This window comes from Clytia hemisphaerica, unplaced genomic scaffold (genome assembly GCF_902728285.1).
Source record: "Clytia hemisphaerica strain Z4C2 unplaced genomic scaffold, Clytia hemisphaerica genome assembly, whole genome shotgun sequence".
Classification (NCBI taxonomy): Eukaryota; Metazoa; Cnidaria; class Hydrozoa; order Leptothecata; family Clytiidae; genus Clytia; species Clytia hemisphaerica.
This window is the reverse complement of record NW_027103907.1, coordinates 565,908-590,770: the sequence shown is the minus strand read 5'-3', so window position 1 is coordinate 590,770 and position 24,863 is coordinate 565,908. Positions and strand designations below refer to the sequence as shown.

The window sequence follows — 24,863 nt, the reverse complement described above, 5'->3', positions numbered from 1 at the left end:
TTTGTTTATTTATTTTTCACCCTCCATCGCTCCTGACAAGGAAGCAAAGTCGAACTCCACGCGACTGGAAAAATCGAAAAATAAAAATGAAATGTCTCAGAATGTCTGCAAACTGGCAAAGGAAAAATATAGGTAAACCATTTCAGCAATTTTGCTTCTGTGTCCTTTTTTTACATTGTTTTCGACAAGGGCTGTCGTTATACAATAGTAGCAAACACCAACACATCCAAGGTCATGGCAAGGACATCATCAGGAAAAGATTTTTCTTTTTTTGATTTCAAGGCGGTGTCAACCGAACCCTATTGAACCGATTTTCGTTATCGAATCATCGAACAAAATCGAACGATAGCTGTTCGATTACCGAACCCGATCGAACAGCTATCGAACTTTAATTTCTTGATAAGTTCGATTTAGTTCGATGAGTGTTCTTTCTTCGATGGAGTTCGATTGATCTTCGATGAGTTCGATTGATCTTCGATGAGTTCGATTTTTAAGTTCAATGTGGTTTGATGAAAGTTCGATGTGGTTTGATGATTTGGATGATTGTGTCGGATTGGTTCTACTTTTCTTTACCTTTTAGAAAATTACAAATTTGTTAATCAAAAACACAGGCACCGTATGCTTGACTCATTATCTGATTATTGCTCATTTGAATTGGGCGGCAAGGTATAAATCGATTTAATTGAATCAATCGAACTTCATCGATCTTAATATCGAACTAATCGGACCTCAATCGTATTCATCGAACTGCGATCAAACTATAATCGTATAATCGAACAGTCATCGAACTTTACGAAAGTTTTCCCGGTTCGATAGGTGTTCGATTGGGTTCGGTAATCGAACAGTTTATCGTTCAATAGGGTTCAATTAAGTTCGATTAGTTCGATAATCGAACAGTTCAATTGACATCGCCTGGTGATTTCCAAATTGGAAGATAAGCCATCTTGCCTAGGTAAATTCCAAAGTCATGCTCAAGTTAAGTTTTTCAGTGCAGCATAATGCTATATTTGTTGAGTTTTCAGCTTGAATCGGAAAGAATATAGGCTCATATCTTCAGGTAAAAGCAGTGAGGTGTTTAACTGTTTAACACTGTTTTTAATATACTCTTCCAGTTAAAGTCCATTAGGCGGCCATCGAAAAATTGTTCTATTGGCATCACCCACCCGCATCATATTTTCCCCTGATTTTCTGGTGCGGAGATGTGGAAAAAATCCGGAAAAAGCAAATTGTTCTTTTGACGTATATAGCTTTTTTCTTGATCGCTCTGGCGGCCATCAGAAAATTGTTCTGTTCATGTCACCACCTGCCCTCGACTTTATACAGAAGCGATTTTCAAAAACCCGGGAATTTCTTTGTTCGCCCGTCCGCCCGCCCGCGTGCATTTTTATCACCTGTTGCGACGCGAACAGAACAATTTTTGATGGCCGCCTTACAGGGGTGAAGAGCCCATTTTGCTAGTCTGCATTCTGACAGAAACCAGTTAAAAACAAAAATAAACAAGGCAAAGCCAGTCAGGAACAATCGCCTTATTAGGAGACGTCTCCTGATTAGGAGACATGTAGGCCGCTTGGGGTCGCTTGATTAGGAGACCCGTCTCCTAATAAGGAGACATAAAACTTTGATCTCAATTTTAAGGGCTTTAGGCTTTTCCGCTCATTTTGAAACTAGTTTTAATGGAAAGAGCAGTCTCGAATTGGTAAAGTTTTAAAAAAATTATCAAAATTTCTCGGTGCAATCGATCACAATCCTTATATAAAGCACTACAAGGAAGCCCCCCTTGATTTTTTTCATGTCCGCCATTTTTCTTTTTGAGACGCTTTTGTTCAGAAGACAGATTCTTACTTCTGATTGGTTCTTCTGGATTATTAGTAAGTACTACAAAACTCATGACTTCCAAAAACTTGCCCGTGAAAGCGGGCCCTTTTCTTTTTCTTCTCTTCACCTTAACATTGCATCATTAGCTCTACACATAGATGATCTAACCACTCTTATTTCTAAACTCAACTTTAATTTTGATGTTATGGCGATCACCGAAACCCGTATTTTGAAGGGGAAAAAACCATCTTTCAACTTTAATCTTGAAAATTTTCAGGAACCAATTTACACGCCTACAGAAGCTTCTGTAGGTGGCACTATGTTATACATTTCAAACAATTTCTCTTTTGAACCCTGCAAAGATCTTGACTCTATGTTGTATAGCCCAACCTTTCTTGAATCTACTTTTGCAGAAATCCTTCATCCAAATTCTACTAATACTATTGTTGGATCCATCTATAAACACCCTCTTTTTTCGCTTGATGAATTCAATAAACTTCTTGAACCACTTTTGAATAAAATCAACAAAGAAAATAAACAAATTCTTTTGCTAGGTGATTTCAACATTAATCTTTTGAATACTTCTTCTGATCCCAATATCTTATCTTATTTGAACAACCTTGGATCACACTTTCTTATACCTAATATTATTTTTCTTCCGACTCGAATTACTGACCACTCCATGACACTTATTGACAATATTTTTTCTTCAATTTCTGAAAAGCGTACCTTTTCAGGAAATTTGCTTTATTCTATCTCTTATCATCTTCCTCAATTTCATCTTGTCTGTGGTCCCTCTGTAAAACCAAAGAATGAAAAAATCTTTCAAAAGGACTGGAAAAACTTTAAACAACAAGATTTTATTTTTGATTTTCTTAATATTGATTGGGTAAATAATTTATATCATATAACAGATGTTGATCAAGCTTTCAAAACTTTTTATGATCTTATCCAAGACCTTATTGATCAACATGTCCCAACTGTTATTGTGACAAGCGCCAACAAAATACTCGGGCTAAACCATGGATCACCCCCGGAATTATTAAGTCAATCTCACAACGTCAATTTTATTCTAGGAAATATATTCAAACCAAGGACCCTATTATGAAATCTTTTTACTATCAAAGATATAAAACATACAAAAATCTCACTCATAGTTACTCTTACACGTAAAAGTAAGAATAATTATTATTCCAGTTTTTTCTCTGTTCATGCTATAAATATTTTGAAAGTCTGGGAAGGGATCAGAGATATCATAGGATCTGATTCCAAATCTTCTCCTTCATCTATTCGTGTCAATGGCCATCTCAGCTCTGATCCAAACATTGTTGCCAATGGTTTCAATGACTTTTTTACATCTATTGCAGATACTGTCCGTTCCAAAATTGGTCCAACCAATCGTCACTTCTCTCACTATCTCAAAAATCGCATTAGGAACTCTATTTTTCTTGATCGTGTTAACCCTGCTGAAGTTTTACTAACAATTAATTCTTTATCCTTTAACAAATCATCTGGCCCTCATAGCATTTCCCCAAAAATTCTTCGTCTTCTAAAGTTTGATCTCTCTGGACCCCTTTCTTTTCTTTTTAACCTTTCATTTGAATCTGGTTGTTTTCCCACAATGCTTAAACTCTCAAAAGTTATTCCCGTTTTCAAAAACAAAGGCTCTCCACTTGAAATATCCAATTATCGCCCTATATCTCTCCTTTCCAACATAGAGAAAATTCTTGAGAAACTTATGTACTCTCGTCTTATTACTTTCTTAGATTCTCATCAAGTATTTTTTGAGCGCCAGTTTGGTTTTCGTAGATCTCACTCAACCATCCATACCTTACTTAATATTATTGAACATATTCGGAAATCTCTTGATGATGGTAACTTTGTGTGTGGTGTTTTTGTTGATTTGCAAAAGGCTTTCGATACTGTTGATCATCCTATTCTAATTTCAAAACTCGACCACTATGGGGTTAGAGGAAAGGCTAATGACTGGTTCAGATCATATTTATCTATTCCCAGTTTGTCTCTATTTCATCTAATAAATCTTCTATTAAAATAATCCCTCATGGTGTTCCACAAGGCTCTGTTCTGGGACCTCTCTTATTTTTAATCTATATTAATGATCTTCACAATGCAATCTTTTCAAGTGGAACTTTTCATTTCGCTGACAGTGCCGTAGGAAGCATTTTGATATTGAGGGGGCTGAAGTTTAGTGACACCGCGAGGGCCAACCATGGTTTGGCCCGAGGGGGAAAATTTTGAAAATTTGAGCTCTAGATTGCTTGAAAATGCACTAATTTGTGACAATTATGACAAAAGAAAAACTTTGCATTTAGCAAAATAACCATTTTTGAAAAAATTATTGGGGGGGCATAGCCCCCCCTTTCCCCCCCAGTTGCTACGGCACTGGCTGATGATACCCATATTTTACATTTTAATGATGATCTTCTTTCCCTTTGCAACAGAGTCAATCGTGACCTAAGATCCCTCCAAACTTGGCTCAAACTGGCTCAAAGCCAATAAAATATCCCTTAATGCTGGAAAAACAGAATTTTTAATTTTCAGACACTGTCTGTTCTTCCTTTTGTCCCTTTTCTTAAAATTGGAGGTAAGAAATTTTTTCAAAGTTCAAATATCAAATATCTTGGCGTTTTGATTGACATGCACCTCAACTGGAAAGCCCACACCACATCTTTATAAGCTAAACTTGCCAGAGCAAATGGTATTATATCTAAGTTCAGGCACTATGTTTCAACAAAAACCTTAGTTAACATTTATTATGCTCTTTTTCATTCCCATCTTCAATATGGTTGCCAACTCTGGGGTCTCACTGACAATACCACTTCTAAGCCTATATTTATCCTTCAAAAGAAAGCCTTACGTCTTATTACTTTTAACAACTTTCGATGCCCTTCTTCTCCACTCTTTTCTGACCTCAAAATTCTCAAGATTTTTGACCTTGTCAAATGCCTTAATATATCTTTTGTCCACAGATTCCTAAATAACAAATGTGTCATCACAAGCAACTTTAAATACGAATGAAATGGAACGTTCCAGCAAGACGAACGTTATGGAACGTTCTTGAACTTTTAGGAACGTTCTAAGAACGCTAGAGAACGTTCTTAAACATTCCTGGTCATTCCCTTTTATTTACAAGTTTAAGGATGTCTTAAAATGTTCGGAAGCATTCCTGAACGTTCCATAACGTTCTCGAACGTTCTCAAACGTTCCATAACGTTCTTATTGAGTCAATATTTAAACCTTTAACCTTTGGATTCAAAAGATCGTTTGCGAGCGTTCTGGGACGTTCTACAACATTCTCGAGCGTTCTGGAACGTCTCTGAACGTTCTGGAGCGTTCAGAAACGTCCCTGAACGTTTTAGAACGATCGAGGACGTTCTGGGACGTTCTAGGAACGCTATGGAACGTCCCTGAACGTTCAGGAACGTCTCAAGAACGCTCTGTTTTATTTGTACTTCAAATCGCTTGTGATGACACAAATTACCCTTTGACCTTCTGGAGTTTTTTAACTTTATTCAGCTCGATGCTGAAGACGAAAACACCCAAAGTACCAGAGGAGCATGTTTGAAACTACCTTTTGTTCCCTTCTACAACACCATTACCTTTGGGAACAAATCTTTCGCTAAGTTTTGCATAACACATTGGAACAGCATCCAGCGATCTTACCCAAATATTACCCTGAGCTCATCTGATTTCAGTTTTGTTAAATCTCTCGCCCTTACTCACTGTCTTGGGAGATACTGAGCACACCCCTCCCCTACCAAGAAAGTTTAGAATACTTTATTTTAATTTATTCTTCATTAGATAAAAAAATTCTTAAAAAATATAAATATTTATAAATAATTTACAAAGTGTTATAAACGCAATCTGTACTTAGGTGGCCGCATCTTTTTGATTAGCTAGACTATAAGGCCAAGAAAAAAAAGTAGTTTTGTTTCCGGAAATGCGGGTGACGAAAAAAAATCTCACCCGGACGGCCGGAAAATATTTTTTTTTTTCAATTTTCCTAGAAAAACTCTAATTGACGTGTACGAAAAAATAATCCAGGTTCGATGTCTCTTTACTTGAAAAAACGAAATTTTAAGAAGAAGGTGTACTAAGGTAATTCTATTCGCAACAACATAAAACAGGAAAGTAGAAAACATTTGTGACAGAAGATTTTCTTTTTCAAAACACAAGTCACATACGTAAATCTTTGAATACAATTCTATTTGCGGCCGGGTGAGATATATTTTTTTCCAAAAAAAGTTCACCCGGCCGATTTCCGGAAACAAGACTACTTTTTTTTTTGGCCTAAGGTGGTCTCCCTCCATATATTTTTTGTGCATATCACCACTTGTATCTTTTTTGTAGTGTTAAATGGTAAATAAATACTTACTTACTTACTGGAATTGTGATTGATTCCACAGGTGGATTTTTCTGAAAATCACCATATGGAACAGCAATTTTTTGTGCTCTTTCCAATGGGAGCAACCAAATTATGCACTTTTGGTGTAGTAAGTGCTTATATTTTAATTCTTTTTAAAGAACTTTCAAAATTTTTCACAAAAAATGAATTTTTTTGTGAAAAAATTCTTTGTTAAAAAAAATATTTTTGTTATAGAGCCTGAACCTTTCATGTCAAAAAAGTCCCGAAAACACTGAAAACACTTTGTCCGAAACACTTTTTCTGAACCTTTCATGCTTTTTTGGGGTGTTTCTGGCAAAAATCATTTCCCAGAAACACCTTACCTCACGAGGTGGTGTGTTTTCAGCTTTTATTGTGTTCCTGGGATTTCCATAAATCAACTCTCAAATTTCTCAATAAAATCCAAGCCAAAAGCATTACCTGAAACACCGGCAAGTTTCTGAACCATTCAGTGTTTTCTCTGGTGTTCAAGGTGTTTTTCAAGACGATTTTGAAGCTCTTGCACTGGGCAATCTCCATTAACCCAACCTCGACCTCGACCCTGACCCTTGAAAAAGGCCGACCCTCAACCCTTGGAAAAAAGCCGTCCCTCGACCAAAATAAATAAAAAGCCGTCCCTGGGTAAAAAAACAGTTTTTTTGGCAGTGTTTTTTTTTTAGTATAAAAGTTGAGCAGACAAGCAGGGGGAGGGATGGGATACACACGCTTTTTTATAAGAATAATGAATATGTCAACCTCGTCGCCCCTCCCCCCCCCCCCGCCTGGCGGGTCGTATTATCTGCTTTTTGATGTTTTACTGTGAGTGGAAGATAATATAATATCTCTCGTGCATCAACGTAAAACGTAAATATTAAGCCTGGGATATATGGATACGAGGCTGATTATACATATGTTGGTCAATAATATGATGCCCAGGGGGTGGGTCTCATCCTCCTCCCCCCCCCCACCAAGGACTATTCTCGAAGTATTCTTTAAATGTTCTAACTGGTTCTAATGATCAGTTTTTGGAATATTCATCCAAAAAAAATCTTATAAAAGTCAATAAAGCATTTTTTTACCCAGGGTCGGCTTTTTATTACATTTTGGTCGAGGGTCGGCTTTTTTCCAAGGGTCGAGGGTTGGCCTTTTTCAAGGGTTGAGGTCGAGGTCAGGTTAATGGAGATTGCCCTTGCAGTGTCCTGTTGGAACCAATCAGATAAAAATCAGGTTTAAAATCGGGTTAGAAAATCGGGAACATTAGCCAGTCGAGACTTTTTTAACCGTCGGCTTCAACAGGACATTGGGTGTTTCTAAAAACTTTTAAAACTGAACCATTCGTGTTCAAAAGTGTTTTCTGCAAACCAGGTAAGCAATGTGTTTTTAAAGACATGAAAGGTTCAGGCTCATAAATGGACGATGAAATTTTTCTCAGACCCAACTTTGAAATTATGCTTTCCCTAATTATCATTAAAATGTTTTCAACAGCTGTTAACCAAGTAAATTAAAAGAAAATCTAGCACAAAAATGGCTTTAGGTTGAAAAATAATCGCAATTTAGGATAATTTTGAGCATGTTTTTGATGATATCACTCAAAAACAGGGGTGGTACCTGGTAATCTTTTCTGAAAACAGTTACTACCAAGGTGTAGTAACTGCAAAGGGTGGTGGTCCTGAAAAAAAGTGTTGAAAAAGCACTTACTACACATCATGTCATTGTAGTACTGCGTGCCCCCTGGTTTTAAGAACATTTTTAAGCTTTCAAAACTAAAAAAGTTAAGTTTCTTTAAGTTAAGTTAACCTTTAAAGATTTTGGATGTTCATGTTATAAGGATGTGTAGGTATTAATAAAAGAGACAAGCTGATTTGAATGTCTGATTTAAAGGGACAAACTGATTCAAATTTCTATATAAGGCAAAATTTCCCTTAGTCCCTTGGTCATAAATAGGTACGAAATATTATTGATACAACTCTTAGAAGATACCTTGTTTGGAAGTAAAGAGTGTATAAAAAGGAAAAGTTTGATGTGCTGATTATAACAATGTACATAGGCAACAATTGAAACTTGTTCAAGGTGTTTAAGGTCAGTTGAAAATATCGGGTACCCTATTTGGTAACTGGAAGAATGGCAAATCAGCGCTGAGAATATTATAATTTTTTTTCAACTATAGTACAGGGGAATTTTAGATTGAGAAATCCTAAAAATATCAATATAAACTCTATGCACCAAATTTGACTTGAAATAAAGGAGTTCTTAATACTAAATTTACAGGAGATTCCCCCTATTTGCCTTGGGTTAACTCAGATCCATGATGCTTTGCATCTTTAAAAAATTAGGACCGGAATTGCTGATCTCTAACTTCTAACTACAAGAAGCAAAATAAAGGAATATGAATCATATGTCCGGAATTAGTAATTACAAACTTCAGAAAACTCAGGACTCAAAACGAGCGAAGTAACCTGATAACAGATTATGTATTTTCTGGCCCAGTACGCTGAAGCTCTAAAGACAAGGTCGAAAATATACAATCTGAAAAAAATGGTCGCGCGCCTCTACGCAGATCGCGTGGAATTTTATTTAAGAGGAACATGTCCAATTACAGGTCCAGTTTTTGGAAAAGAAGGATGCAAAACATTATTGTATTTCACAAACAAGGTTCTTTAATGTATAATTATGCTAAAAAAAGAATCTTCTTTGCTTTAAATTGATCACACAAGAGAAAACAAAGTATAATAACATCACACACAAACATCTTTATATTATCAGTAGAAGAAAACTGAAGCTATAGAAAATGAATACAAACAATTACTGAATACTTTTATAAAGTTTATAAAGTATAAAGACCACAAAACTTGAGTTTCAAAACAATGACAAACATCCATTTTCACCTTCCGCCTCCAATTTGAAACCTGTCCACTCGCAAAGCATTGCGGGACAGAATTTTAATTCCTATCTATAAAACGCACTTTTCATGGAGCGTCATTTTAATTTTTAATTTTTCGGCACGAGACAAAAAGATGACTCAAATTTTTCGTAGAGCTAGGGCCATTTTCCTCAGATGTTAGTTTTTAGCAATCTTTAGAGCTTCAACGTGTCGCGTTAAGAAAACTCCACAGCTGCTATCAGGTTAGGAGTGAAGTGACTTAATTCAAAGAATTGGGGTCAATCAGGGGTCAATTTTTTTGTACTCAAAGTGTTGAGTGGAAGACAAACATTTCCATTTAAAAGTTTCCAAATTGTTGAAGAGGTTGTATAAAAGGTAGTCTGCAAAATATTTTTGAGATCAAAACAATCTCTCTCAAAAAATTTCTATAATATTTGACTGTAACAACAAACTTGACAGAATCTGATGAAGAATGTCAAGTTTTCGCAGGTTTTCGTATTTTTCAATATTTTACTGTTATTTTACATTGGTGGAAAAAATATCATGGATTTAGATCACTTTCCTCTATGTCTTAGGATCTGTTAATGCAAAATAGACCCATTTCTGAGGATTGCTCCTCAAAAGGGCTCCACAACTCAGTATATGAAAAAACCATAAGCGATTATTTAGCATTAAAAAAATAAAAAAATGATTTTTTTAGCTGATCCAATCAAATGTACAAGAGGTAACATAACAAAGAAAGTGAGTGTCGAAATGAAAAACAGTGACATGCTGAATGGCTCAGCAAAACAATCCAAGAAACGTAAAAGGACAGAGTTGGAGAGTTTGTATGATGACTTACAGACAGTGTATCAGAAACAAAACAAAGGATTTGTAACTGGTGATTGTAAGGATGTCTGTAGATCAAGAAGAACAATCTCAAAACAGAACTTGATAGATCAACAAAAGAAAAGCAAATCCATTGAGAAAAAGCTGGTCCCTAGAGGACAACAAGTAAGGTCTATTTGATTACATAGTATTAGGCAAATCGTTTAGAATTTTTTTTCATATAGCAACTAATGACCCTTGACCTATTTTCAAAGATTTTCTCATTCCTGGTGTTTTAACATACTAACATTTTGAAGGATGAACTAAACAAACACTGAATCAAGCTTACTGTAATTTAAAATACCACCTAAATAACCAGTGACATTCTCCTTTCAGTTATTCTAATGATCAATCAGAAAAATAGGGAAATATTTGAAGTTCTTTCTGTTATAATACTTTATTGTTTCTTTTTAGTTTTCAAAAGGAGATTTTGTTATTGGAGACATTAAGTCTTTTGGATGGTGGTACGGCAAAATAGCAGAATCTTCTGTTAAAGGAAAACCCAAAGATCTAGTGCTTGTTTACTGGTATGGTGATCACAAAACTTTAGAGGTAAAAATTGATTTTGACATTTTGTATCTAGACATCAGAGCTATATTATTGCTGTTGAAACTTCTCTTTAGCTACACAATCTTTTAGTCTACTGTATTATTTATTTTATTGCCAGGTGATGTGATAGTATTTCTTCTACCAGCTAGTAATGAACGTAAAAACTAAACAACAAAGATTTCTTTTAAAATGTTACTAAATCACCTTATCTTTTTAGTATCCAAGATCTCACCTGCTGTCATACTACAAATTTTCCACGGTTTATGAAAAATCTAAAAAGCCATTGTATAGAAAGGCAGTTCAAGAATTCTTGAAAGAAATACATGCATATCATAAAGCAAATGGGTTGGACGCTCCTGAATCTCTCAAACCTTCAACTCTCATTGATTGGGCAATGAATGATTTTCAAGAAGAATCAGGTTTGTTTTAAACACTCAGACTGGAGCCCAATCTTCCTGTAACATTTGTCCTAACATGAAATGATAAGTACTTAAACGTAAAAACTTTTCTAATTATAGTCAACCCTTTATAAAAATACAACATGACTCTGGGCAGCTCTGGGGGTTTGTATCTGCTTTTACACACTAGAAAATACAAAAGTAAAGAGTGTGTCGGTTCTTCTTAGTAATACAAGGAGTCTAAGTTATTTAAAAATATTTTATTGTATTGTAGATGTGAGTGAACAAGGACAAACTTCAGATGATTGTGAAGCCCTCAACTCCTTAGGTATGCCAGTTCATGGAAATATTATTGGGCTAGAAAAGATTACCTTGATTGTTAATATTGACCAAAGGTTTTATTACATTATCCACTTAAAGCTTATGAAGCCATAAAAAAAAAAGAACTTTCTTTCTTCAAATGCAATGAAAAAATGAAAAAGAAAATCAAATGAAAATAGTTATGAAAAAATGCACCAGATCTTGTGACACGACCAAACAAAACCTTTTTACAGGAAAACCAACAGTGGATGAAAGTCCAACAAAGCGTGCAAAAGATGCTGCTATTGAATCATCTTGTACCAATAAAAAAACTGACCCATCACAAACTAAGAGCAGTGTTATTACACCTGGCCCAAGTGTTATTGAAATATCAGTGAAGGAATTAGAACAAAGTTATGTTAATGTCGAAGACTCTTTCGAAGAAAATAATCAGAACATTGATGAAATTGTAACAAAAGAGAACTGTTGTGATGATATGGAAAGTAGCTCTCAAGTGTCATTAGGAATGGGTATGGACCTTGCCGATAATGAAAGCTCGACAAGTACTGTGCACTATGATTTGATGGAAACTTGTGAACATTCTAAACAAATTAACAACAAGCCGAAAAGTAACCGCGAGGAAGGCATTGCAAAGAACAGTAAAAAGGATAAATTGGATGGGATTGAACTAGATTACAGTCTTGTGGGTAAATCTCCAGCTAAACGAGGATGTACAATGAAGGATACAACCATTGTTCCACTCCCTGTTGAAAAGAAATCCAAGAAGCGCCAAAGAAAACAAGATCACAAACCTTTTCTAGATCTACCAGTTTTGTCCAGTACCTCTAAAATCCTTTCCTGGAATTGCAATGCTACATCAACGCCCGTAAAGAATTATGATGATGACAATCTGATGATGAAGGATTCTCCAGATGTGAGTTATTTCTTATTTTGGTTAATCAAGGTTCACTATTGAAGACAGAAAACTGGGTGGTGTGATTTGGTTTTCCTTTTTAGACAAAATTAATGTCAAAATTAGGAAAAATTTGTGAATTATTTTAACTTCTCAACTGCTAGTTCTGATACTCACAGCTTATTGTTAATTCAAGCAAGGGTATCTATGACCTTAGAAATCAATTCGAATCAACGACTTGGTGATTGCCAAACTAAAAGGCTTCGACTGGTGGTTTGGTAAGATAGTCAGTTACCAGAGAGCACGAAAGTCTCCTCCTGCAGAGGGTAGCTGTTGGATTTATTGGTATGGTGACCACAAACTGTCCGAGGTACTACAATGAAAACTCTTTTTTTTTGCCATATTTCAGAAAAATTATTTCAAAAGCGGAATCATAGACACTTTAATTATTAATTGACATCATTCTCTAGCCACTTTCTCCTGTAGTTTTGGTTCAGTATACACATTTATAATGAAATACAGAACATATTCAAGGGAGATTGATTTTGCTTATTTACATTGATTTACTGTTAAACAGTTCGGTTATAATTCTGCATCCTGGTTTTTAGATTCCACTGTCTAGTTGTGAGCACTTAGACCAATTCAGTGTGCGTTTCTTGCCCAAAAAGCTGAGAGGCCAGTACCTCACCTCTGTCGAAGAAGCGTTGAACGAAGCTGCTTTACGTTGTGGAAAGGTATACTATTTTTTCAAGGAATGGGCCCAGGGTTCAACCATTGAGTTTAAATCCCTGGGGCTAGAGATGAATCTTCAACCTTTCTCAAGCAAGGAAAATTGAAGTCTTGATATTTTCACTGCATTTAGAATGACGGATTAAATCTAGCACTTTCATTGCTTTCACGCGGCATATTCTTTGAAATCGGGCTATGTGTTCTTCTTTCAATCTAGCGTTTGTGTGAAAACCAAATGCGTGACGCGTTTAGGATGGGAAATAAGTGGCTTCAATTCCCATCCAAGCGTTCCGTGTCTAGCCCTTTAGGCTTGGAAGTCAATGGGTTCAACACCCAGATATCAGACCCTATTCTTTCAGTGTGGTGTCTTTTTATAGTTAAAAAACTTGAAAAGCAAAGTTGGATGTATATATAATGTATTTCTAAATCTTTCAAAGCTGGACTCTAATTGCTGTGATGGTTCACAAACTGTTTACTACTACAAAGTTTTTAAATAATGTCAACAAAGGGTATAAGATGGTTCCTTAAGGCGAAAACTTTCCCATTCTTATTGAAATTCTTTACTAATGATAATAAATGCAATTTCTTTTAACCCTAATTAGAAGCATCAAATTTGTCATAGACCTCGTTACCATAAGGAACTGTAGGCTGTTTTCACTACAATCCTTTTCATTGACAGGTTGGAGTGTCGGTACATTTACCACGTGAAGAACAAATCGAACAGTTGAAAGAACTGATTGAATGGGCAATGGATGGATTCCAACCCCATGGTGTTGATGCTCTACGATCCCCTATTGGTATAGTTTTACCTTCTTATGGAATTTCTGAATTTGGATTTTAAGAAATTATACCTTCAACTTTAATGTAATATAAGAGACTTAATTAGATTAACCTTAAACCACCATGGCTCGCACCCCCCCCCCCCCCGTCTGAGCGGGAGGGGGAGCTACACCTAAAATTTGCCATATAAGAGGTGGGAGCTGCTTGTTTTTCTCAACAGGCGGGGGGAACTCTATCTTGGGGGGGGGCCTGCATTAGTTTATGTAACTCTGGGGGCTAAATAACACTTCTAAATATTTTTCTTTACTGTTGGTTTTTAATTTCTCTAAACCTTTATGTTTTCATGCAAAGTGTGATCTGATCCTTAAAATGCAAAAATGAAGACATTCTATTGCATTCTCTAAAAGTGCACACACATGTAAATAGAGCTTTGTGAATGCCATAAAATGTTTCCCCTATACTGGGACCTAAAATTTTATCAGGCTGGGGGGACCTTGTTCTCAGGGGGGACCTAAATTTGGCGGGGGGACATAGAACCCCAGTTGGAGCCATGACCACGTCCCCTTTTATTGGGTTATTCCAGGAAAAAATTTACCCAAATTTGAGAATGTCAATTTTTGAAGATAAACCCCCTTGATGGGCCTTGGATCATTTTTAAAAGATTAGACAACTCGGGTCCTTGTTATTTAGTCTTTTTATAAATTTTATATAATTTCCGTTCTGTAGAAGTGGTCAATCAACTCGAAAGGGAAGTCGATGGAAGTGACAAAGACAGTAACAACATGGACAATGCACATGATAATGACGAGATCAACTTTATCCCGGTGTTGAATGAGGAAATCAAATTATTGTTTGACCGTGTGGCGGCCGGTAAAGCCAACATTGAAGGTATTTAGATTGAAAGTTTCCCAGTTTGTTCGCTATTCATTGAAAGTTAGCGATATCAAAAGTAGAATGAAGCCTTTGGAAAGTTAAAATTATTTCTTTTTCAAAAATGATTCAGCTTCAATTTAATTACAAAATCTTCCTTTTGTGTGTAATTGTAAAAGTCAAAGACAAAGTTTTGTTGATCACCTGCTCGTAAAACTAACCGTTCCAAACTTCAACCAAAAAAAGGTGGTGCTAATTTATGTCGGTATTGAATGATATTCAAACCTTTCGTTACCATTGGTTAAGCTATTATTTCGGCCATTTATAGCCCAAAGTTTGTATTTGTAATCTCTTCGTTATCCCTTATATTATAGATTTATGCCTTGCATGCGGCGACACTAAAGTATTTGCATCCCATCCTCTCTTTGAAGGTGGTCTATGCAAAGAGTGCAAGGTATATTTTACTAAGTACTGTCAACTCTCTGTAGTTCAAACTAAAATGGCGGTCCCTTCAGCTTGAAAGTGCATAAAAGTAGTCCTTGTATTTCGAATCTTTCTCTAGGTTTTCTGTCTTTTGTAATATCGAATTAGAGAATCAACTGTAGTTGTAGCTGATGAAGTTTTGCTTTTAAATTTGAGACTAATTTCAGAGTGGACTGTAATTTTACATATCGGTTATTTTTTTATTCTTTTCATTAATGACGTTTGAATAATCTCGCAATGGTGAGAACATTGTTCTTAAAGTATTCTATAGTACTCGCGCTTATTTATAAATTGCGTGCAATTAATTTAACTATTTAAACACGCTGAATCACTTTTGTTTTCAGGAGTCTTTTTTGGAGAGTGCATTTTTGTACGATGACAGTGGTTCACAAATGTATTGTTGTATCTGCAGTGAAGGAGATCACATTTTCATGTGTGACAACATCGGTTGTCAAAGGTAATTTTTGACGACATAGTTGCTCCCTACAACCAAAGTCCAATCTAAGAAAATATAGAAAGATTCTATCTTGGTAATATCTTGATAGATTGGAATTGGTCGCATTGGGGGTCGCATCCCCATTAGATTTCAAAATTCTAAATAAACCAGCTCTGGAAGCTCCGGCTTAAGAGATTAAAAGATGTGAAAGATGAGCTTGTTGAGTTAGTTGTGTTAAAACGTTGCCCACAAACTGCTAATCAGAACAGATCAGAAAGCAAAGATCAGGCGCTGTGGTAAAGTGGTCATTGACCTTGGTTACTGCACCGGCGACTGAGGTTCGATTCCCACTCGCAGCGGTTCACTTGGCAAGTGAATGAACCTTTCGCCCGGGTCAACCCATGCCATGTGAGTGGAATTGGGTAGTCAGTCCAAGGTGCTGACGGGGGCGCTCATTGAAAGCGTCCATAGTTGCGAAAATAGGCCTCAAAGCCTCCTGCAACTCAACCAAATAGAAAAAAAATACAAACAAAGTAATAATTCTATTGCAGAGCGAGTATGAGAAATAATCTTAACAAATAAATAAACCAGCTGGAAGTTTAGCTCTTCTAAGTGATTACACATGCACTTTCTTGCCTAAAGAACCAACCCCACCCCCCGCCCACTCATCCTCGACTAAAAAGTTCAAAATTGGAGCTAAATGAGATAAACATTTTGAAGTCAATATTTCCAAGTTCTTGATTTGATTGTCCAGATAAAATTTCGGGGAGAAAAATAGCCTAAATTAGATGCCACGGGCTTTTAACTAAGCATTATTTTTAAAATAAAATGGTACAATAGTGTGTATGTAATAAATAGTGGTATGTTTGGAAAAACCTGTTTCGGGCTTGAAAAATTGTCAAACGGTCGCCCCAGCCAATGAAATTAGGACAAAGTCCAAAAAATATCATTTTCAGTTATAACACTGTGAAAATTTCTCCGATCTTGTTCAAATTTACACAGGAATTGTGTTTTAGTATCCTTTACTGAATTCTCATAGTGATATGTTTGTAAAAAATCTGTGTCGGGTTTAAAAAATCAAAGGAACGGTCGCCAGCCGCGATGAAATTACAACAAAGTCCAAAAACGATCATTTTCAGCCATAATACTGTGAAAATTTCTCCAATCTTGTTCAAATTTACACAGGAATTGTGTTTTAGTATCCGTTAATGATTTCTCATAGTGATATGTATGTAAAATATCTGTGTCGGGTTTGAAAAATCAAAAGGAACGGTTGCCAGCCGCAATGAAATTACGACAAAGTCCAAAAACGATCATTTTTCAGCCATAATACTGTGAAATTTTTTCCAATCTTGTTCAAATTCACACAGGAATTGTGTTTTAGTATCCTTTATTGAATTCTCATAGTGATATGTTTGTAAAATATCTGTGTTGGGTTTGAAAAATCAAAAGGAACGGTCGCCCAGTCAAAAAATGCTGAATACAAAACAGGATCATTTTCAGCCATACACATAACACCACAAAAACTGCTCAGATCGTTTTCAAATTTGCACTGTAATGTTGTAATTTTAGTATTCTCTTTCGAATTCCAATGGATGTGTGTTTGAAAGTTTCATTCCATTGTCAAGTTACAGAGTTTTATGGTTTTGGTTTTGTGCGTCCATAAAACTACTAGAGAAGTAGTTAGCCATATGCAAGATTTTTAAGCACTCGAGCAGCTGACGATTCATGGCCAAAATTTCTCCAAAGTCTTTCCACATTGTTATAGACCAGTATGTATCAAACTTCTCATAAATCATGTCCAAAACATCATGAATAATGATGAAAATGATCAGTATCTTTCACTGAGATTTGCCGCTAAACCCACTTTGGCAGCCATCTTTTTCTAAGTACTTTCGCAATGTTATCGAAATCCAGATAATCCGTTTTTACTAAATCGGAATAGATTATCGGATTAGATAAACAAACAAAAAATGTCTTGACCGTCGGAAGAGAGAATTAAAGGCTCCTAGGCCGGAGCAATAACATCCGGATAGAAAATTACTAGACATTTTGGACGTTATTTTTCGAAGGAAGAATTTGATACCGGGTGACCACAAAAAAAAATAAAAAAAAAACCATTCCAATTTCATTGATTGGAAAGAAGAAAAATAAACTTAATTTTTGATGGGTCATTTATTAAATTCGATTCATTAGATCAAAAGTTATGCTCAATTGAATGAAAAAGTTGATTTCAGAAAGTGCTCGAAAACGTTGAAAATCGACCTATCAAATTGTTATCTTAAAATTGGCAATCGCAATAGCATTTACATGATTAAAAGCATTTTTCAGTAATTAAACACATAAATCTCGAAACTGAAAGGTCGAAAGGGTTTTAAAATCTTCATTAAAATCACTTTAATTTACTTTTACCGAAATTTTCCTCAGATTTTTGGTTTTAGATTGGATAAAGTCTGTGTAAGGCTGGATGTACCTCCAAACCCATATTTGGTGTATTTTTATGAATTTTACCAAATTTCTTGGCCTTTTTCGACGAAGTTTCTGCCTTTTATTGAGATTCAATCTTCCTTTATATAACAAAAGGTCATTTTTATCACTTTTAATGACTGCGAAACGAAAATACTAATGTATCAAGTAATTATGCTTCTGTTTAATTTGATAGGTAGATTTTTATTGTTTTGAGCACTTTCAGAAAATAACTTTTTTATTTAATTGAGGATAACTTTTGATCTAATTAATCAAATTTAATAAATGACCCATCAACATTTTAAGTTTATCTTTCTTCTTTCCAATGAAATAGGAACAGTTCTTCTAAAATTTTTAGATTTTGAGAAAATTTATTTTTAAAGAGAGAAACTTTTTTGTCGGGCATTCGGTAGTGACGAAGGAGGTGACTTCACGTATAGAAAAGCAACCACAGTTCACCCCTCCCTTTCCTTATGTTACAGTTAATTATAGAGAAATGACCCAGTGCACTAATGGCTAATGCGTCAGTGCCACAAACTCGGGAGTCTCGGTTCGAATCCCTGCTGAGTGAACTGTGGGCCCCATAAAACAATTGTTGGACTATTTGTGTAAAATTTCGACTAAATTAATACGTCTAGTCTGTGAAAGCTCTCCTTCGCTGACACACGGAAAGAAAATCGACAAGACTAGGTAACGGCTAGATTATTACTATCACTCTGTATTTTGTACTAGATCGTACTGTCCCGTCTGTATCGACATGTTGTGTGGTGTTGGTTATTCAGAACGTATTTCTTCATCAGAAGAAGAATGGAGATGTTTCATGTGTGAAGAGATGACCGTCCGATTGTTGAAAGTTCGAAATGATTGGCAAGACAGACTGAAAGAGATCTTTAATGAAGAAAGAAACCACATTGATTTCGTAAGTTTTTAACCAATTAAATAATGTCCCTGTTTCAGAGACTCAGTGAGATTTCATTGGCCACTAGGAATAAGTGAACGAAAAAAATGCTAATGTGCATGGAAAATATATATCGTCTGAGCTAAAAGGTTAATGACATTTTCAGATGTTTCCATTGTTGTTTTGAAATAGGGTGCCTCCCGTTCTTTACACGGTGAGCTGCCACATAAACATTGCTGAATACCATTCTTGCCATACAATGGGTTAATGTTCAGATTTTCGATCCCGGTTCGGATGGTGAAGTCAATTTCTTTTTGAAAAGCCAAATTGATGTTAGTTTGAATATTTTTTAAGTGATTCTGAATCTATTCCGATGGTAATGATTAGTTGATCCTGAACCTCGTTCGTTGTTTAACGTTTGACCGGTAACTTCATGGGAAAGAAATCCCCTACGAAAGTCATTTTTTATTAATTTTCGTCTTGCTGAACCCGTTAGTTTTGGGCAACGTTTCTGTGATGGTTCTAGCCGATGAACAGCTTTGCCTTCCCCCGTCGCGCAGGCAACAAACTTTTGTAGATTCTTCTGGATAAAAGATTGTGATTCAGCTTTGTCAACATTTTATACCATAAAAAGAATATAAAAAAACTTTCGCAATCACAATCACAATTTGCAATTACAACCGCTCTAATGCTGTTTTCTGTCTAGCAACCATAAACGTTGGAAAACCAACGGATCCGAGACTCAAACTTACAACTATGCTATTCGCGGGCATGTAAATTTGAAACCTGTGTACTAAATTTCCACTTGCACTCTACGTTTTCTAGTGCGTTGGAATTCACCAACTATATTACACTACATTATATTATTCATGAGTTTTTGCACTCAAGTGAACACTCTAATGTAGTCTTCTGAACAGTCACCAGAACAACTTTTTTATCAATTATAATAAGTGAATTTAATGCTGTCGAACAGGGTCCACAAGTGTATTATGATCCCGTGCCGTTCGAAGAGAGGAAACCCATTCGCGTGTTATCATTATTCGACGGAATTGCCACCGCACTGCACGTCTTGCAGAAAATGAATTTCGATATCGAACTTTATGTGGCCGCCGAAATTGATTGCGATGCTCTAAAGGTTTGTCACTGCGTTTAATATTAAAGTGGTATTTGCGTGATGAAGACTTGAATATGGCGCCCTTTTTAGAGAATTTCTTTTATAACACACTTCTTTGAAATATTTTTTCATAGAAGGAACGTCTCTGCAAAAGCGAACTGAGTTTATGACAGGGACACAATCATGGAGACGCCTTCCTTGCGCCTATTCACCAAAAGGGCTGCCCCACCTACCTAACAACACACCACTAGACTTTGGACCACTCTGCTTTTTTGTAAAGCTTAAAGGGCGAGATGCTGACATCATTTACTTTCACCTTTCTCCATTGAGACTAATTCATGGGAATAAGAAATTTTTCAAAAATCAAAATATTAATTTTTTAAAGAAAAATAAATTTTGATTTTAGCTCTACCTTGGTATAGAGCACGTTGTCAACATAAATTACTGATGTTGTTGATTTTTCAAAAATGAAATTTGATCATATTTGTATCTTTACATTATTTTGTTGAATCGCTAGGTAGCTGAGACGCACCACGCTCGTACCATCAGACACGTTGGTGACGTGTGCAAGATCACAGAAAAGCAAATGGAAGAGTGGGGACCATTTGATTTGTTGGTTGGTGGATCACCTTGCAATGATTTGTCTATTGCTAACCCACTACGAAAGGGAATTTATGGTAAGTTAAAAACTATTGCAGTTTATTAAGCTTGAAATTTTTTTGGAACTTTAAAGATTAATTTTCGACAAAATTGGTATGTTTATAATATTGTTGTTGCTAACTAATACTTCTAGGGCTGTGATCTCATTTTTATCTTGTAATGACTATTTGAACATTTATTTTTATTTCAGACGGTACAGGCCGCTTGTTCTTCGAGTACTACCGCATCCTTCAGTACGCCATGAACTCGCGCCTAGACCACGCCCACCAACAGCCACGCCCTTTCTTTTGGCTCTTTGAAAACGTTGTTGGTATGCGGTACGACGATCGTGACGTCATCACACGTTTCTTGCAGTGTAACCCGACCATTATTTCGGCCAAAGACTTGTCTCCACAGCAACGCGTCAGATACTATTGGGGCAATCTGCCTGGTATGAACAGGCCCTTATGTGGAATCACTGGTCAGAGTTTGTCATTGCAGGATTGCTTAGAGCCCAACTGTGGCAGGACTGCGAAGGTAATGTTAAACATGTTTGCAAAATTATCGACCGTGGAGCGGTGTATTCAGAGACGTTTTATATGGTGAAAGATCTCGTATATTGGCGCGCGGTAATCCGTTCTCTAAAGTCACGGAAAGCTGACGAAATCAACAATCTCGTTTCTCTATCTTTGAAGTCTCTGAATAACACTCGCTCGGAAAAAGTAATTATCTTCCTTAGATTTCTGTATTTGCAAAGTATTACGGAGATAAAACAGTTTTAAAGGAAAAAGTACAATATACTCCATAGTTTTTCGACCCGACTGTTACAGCAAAACTTTCTATAAGATTTAAAGGGGCATAACAGTACTTGCGAAATTTGTAAACAAACTGTATGCAGCGGATACAAAATCAAAACAAATGTCACATGTCCAAATGAAAAATCAAACCAAATATGGCTAATTTTGATTGTTCAATTGTTTTACAAGTTTGTTTTGGACAAGTGATTTTAATTGCTCTCTTTAATGACGCGTGGTTCGCGCAATGTTATGTTTACTTTTTACTACTTTCATGTCCCTTTAAGGATTTTTCTATGTACTGTTCATATTAAACGAGAAATGGTGTACAAATTCATAAATTTCATAAGATCTGACCGCGGTCGCCTCAGTGTGTTACACTGTGACCTAGTTCTATTTAAAGAATCATTAAAAAAAAACTCTAATTTAAGCTATTCCAATTTTAGCTTCTTTTTTTTAGCTTTTATGCCTATTTAATTAAATTTTTCCCCTATTTTCGCACACCTTTATTTCCTTACATCCTTTTAATAGAGTTTTCGCGCATCTAGTAATATCATTTAATAGCCATGGGAGCAAAGGAGAAAGAAAATCATGCATGGTCTACACATTCAACAAATACTTATCCGTGCTTTTTTTTTCCGAGGTTATGTGTGTACGGAGAGGACGGGGACGTCACTGAGACGATTTGGAAAAACTCGAAAAAGTGCTTATTTACCGTCCGCCTCAGACAAATCAAAAGCTAACTATCTCCACCGCAGAAATACACATATACACGATACTCACTTTAGTTTGGGACTCTATGGTGTGATACCTGAATTCCACCTTCAATTTCTTTGCTTTAGGTAGAGAAAGTGCGTTGCATCACCACCAAACGTACCAGTTTGAAACAACAGACCAAACTGGTGTTGCCCGTCCACCTTGAGCATTCTGTCACACAACAAACTGAAGACGAACTGTGGATCACTGAAGTTGAAAGGTTTTTTTTGCTTGATTTTTATTCTAAGATTTTACTTTGAAATGACCGTGTCTGTTTGGGAATATTTCCAAGAGGTACATTTAGCTTCCTTACATTAATACTACCTTTTTGAATTGTTCTCCACATTTTGTTTAAATACATAAAAGGTTATTAATTTCCTTTCAAAACAATCAACTGTAGCCTTGCTATTAATGATACTGAATGATAACTACCTCTTTCTCTCATACTTTGAAATATGATAACAGATTACCCTATTATGTTGATCCTTTTACATTGGAGTATCCCCAAATACTCTATTGTCAACCTAATCGTTTTATTTTAATCACAGGATATTCGGCTTTCCCGAACATTACACCGACATTGGTAACATGGGACAGCGACAACGACAAAAATTATTGGGTAAATCGTGGAGCGTTCCCGTTATACAGCATCTTTTGATGCCGCTCAAAGATTATTTCAAAACCAAACCACCCCCTCCTCCTCCACCATCAAGCTCTTTGAACTGTGGTGATGACAACGCATGCGCACGAAGATGTTTTGATGCGCAAACTCAAACGGATGAGCTTATGGGTGAAGGTTTTAACCAATACCTTTTTGCTTTTACTTATTTTCCCTTTTTTGGTTATCACATGACATCTACTCTTTTAAGATTTTTCTCTTCCATGATTTGTTCCTGTTCCGAGGGTTAAGGTTAAAGGTCTTTTATGTTTGTATCCACACGTGCACCGTATAGCATAATGTATAACCCTCGAATACACACTTCTTGAGATAAACCAACAGCATTGCAGGCCTCGTTTTCAAATGAAATAATTACTTGGAACGACATTTACACATATAATATGTATTCCCCAAAGACCATTTTCAATTTTTGTACACACCTGCAAATGCTTGCAAACATTAATTATGTCTGACGACGTTGAGGTATCGTAGCACCAAGTCTTTGGGAACGAGGTTAGCAATTATTTTATTCATTTCGAGAAGAGTGTATTCTAATGAACTTACATGCGGACTTGTACTTTAGCATCGAATGATATTAGACAGTGAATATTATTTGCTATCAACTGTCAGGTGTGTTAATAGGTTTGATTTGTTTTGCCCTCAAATTTTTGCCCTGAACTTTGGATTTTCCAAATTATTTTTTAGATGTGGAACTGAACTCATTGACGGAGAACGACACCCACGCACAAGCAACATTTGAACGAAAAGAAAGTGAGATCGCCTCTTCTTCCACTGATGGGCACAACCTCCATACAAGTCCTTTTTCTGAACAAGATGAATTTTATGGTGTACCTTTGACTGGTATTGCAGAGGAGATGGTTTTGGTATAAGAGTCTCCTATTTGTTTCAATATCGGTCATTTAGTTTATTCAATGACTTTTATTCACGAGAAATACCAAAAGCGAAATGAGGTGGTTTGCTATTGTTCATCAAAATGCTATTTGTTATCTTTTGTTCGTCAATAAAGTTATGGCGTGATATTTGTACACGAATAACGTCCACAAAAGATTCAGTAAAGACAGGAATCATCATGGTTTGGTATTTGATAAAAAACATCTTCGAGAAGCATCGCTATTGGTTCATAAAGAATTGGGTGTGGAAAAAGGAGCAATTGGTTCATGACATCCGAAGATCCTAATTATTTATCGATACGAATTTTGAAGAGGTATATACACGTAATCTGAGCGACTTTGACTCTTACATTACTGTTATGCTGATGCAGGCCGTCGGCATCCATCCATCTTTATATTTTTCTTCTAAAATATTTATGCGAAAAACGAAAAACATAGAAACACTTTTTGATAGAAACTTTTATACAGACTTTTTAAACCAAACTACTAACATACGAGCTGTATTATTTTTTACAACATTTTTAACAACATGATGCATTTCTGCATAGTCTAGCATGCTAGACGACTTAATTCGGTTAAAAATAGGAAGTAGAAAACTTGACAGGAGCATCAATATAGTTTATTTTAACCATATCCCGACATAAAAATTTCCCGCTTTCAACAAAAACGTTATAAACGACTGGATTCCCAGTCTAATTTCTGCATAAAAACGAAAATTTCTTTGAGTTATTTATTGACATTTATAAGCAATCTTATTTTATAAACCAGAGTATTATTTTTAGCATTGTACATACTTCTGTCTATACCAAATGTCTTATGTTTTTATATTATTTATATCTTCTGCATTTCAAAAGGAAAGAAGTCTATTGTAGATTGGTGTGCTTTTGTAGAATTCAGTATTCTGAAAATTGCGACCAGGAGAATTTGTGCTGGACCTTAAGGTTGGTTTTTTTTTGAAAAATGAAGCAAGTAGTAGAATTTTGAAAAAAGGGTGGAAAATTTCATTTTGTTGGTTTCTTCCGGTTGGAAAATTGATGTAATCTTACATGTGTTTCAAATAATATTATCATTTCCATAATGTAACAGTTCTCTAATTATTTCGGGATCTTACTCGGTGGGAGTGAGGCTAAAGTGGAATAAGCCTTTTTCATGGGGATACAGTATTTTTCTCACAGGGAAAGATCATGTTTGGTTGATTTTT

The 24,863-nt window shown here is 35.8% G+C and overlaps 1 protein-coding gene across 2 annotated transcripts; it reads left to right on the top strand.

The window, feature by feature from the left end:
- Nucleotides 1-42: 42 nt before the first annotated feature.
- Nucleotides 43-24,537, top strand: LOC136809046 (DNA (cytosine-5)-methyltransferase 3B-like). Of its 2 annotated transcripts, none has more exons than XM_067065621.1 (19): nucleotides 43-132; nucleotides 9,802-10,094; nucleotides 10,383-10,520; nucleotides 10,735-10,936; nucleotides 11,190-11,243; nucleotides 11,470-12,149; nucleotides 12,346-12,498; nucleotides 12,737-12,862; nucleotides 13,537-13,654; nucleotides 14,364-14,525; nucleotides 14,882-14,961; nucleotides 15,335-15,447; nucleotides 18,625-18,811; nucleotides 19,764-19,925; nucleotides 20,422-20,581; nucleotides 20,755-21,080; nucleotides 22,180-22,313; nucleotides 22,642-22,883; nucleotides 23,457-24,537. In XM_067065621.1, exons 1-19 carry the CDS (start codon nucleotides 87-89, stop codon nucleotides 23,639-23,641), a joined length of 3,561 nt encoding a protein of 1,186 aa, XP_066921722.1. In that variant the 5' UTR covers nucleotides 43-86; the 3' UTR covers nucleotides 23,642-24,537. The 2 variants fall into 2 exon arrangements, with proteins under 2 accessions (XP_066921722.1, XP_066921721.1); XM_067065620.1 differs by having other exon boundaries at nucleotides 45-132; nucleotides 22,642-22,889.
- Nucleotides 24,538-24,863: the final 326 nt, after the last annotated feature.

Bases quoted from the DNA above. Each gene is read 5' to 3' on its own strand.
- LOC136809046 (XM_067065620.1), top strand. From the start codon at position 87: ATGAAATGTCTCAGAATGTCTGCAAACTGGCAAAGGAAAAATATAG. The intron at 12,499-12,736 runs GTACTACAATGA...CCTGGTTTTTAG, and splicing joins GTGACCACAAACTGTCCGAG to ATTCCACTGTCTAGTTGTGA. The intron at 18,812-19,763 runs GTAAGTTTTTAA...GCTGTCGAACAG, and splicing joins AAAGAAACCACATTGATTTC to GGTCCACAAGTGTATTATGA.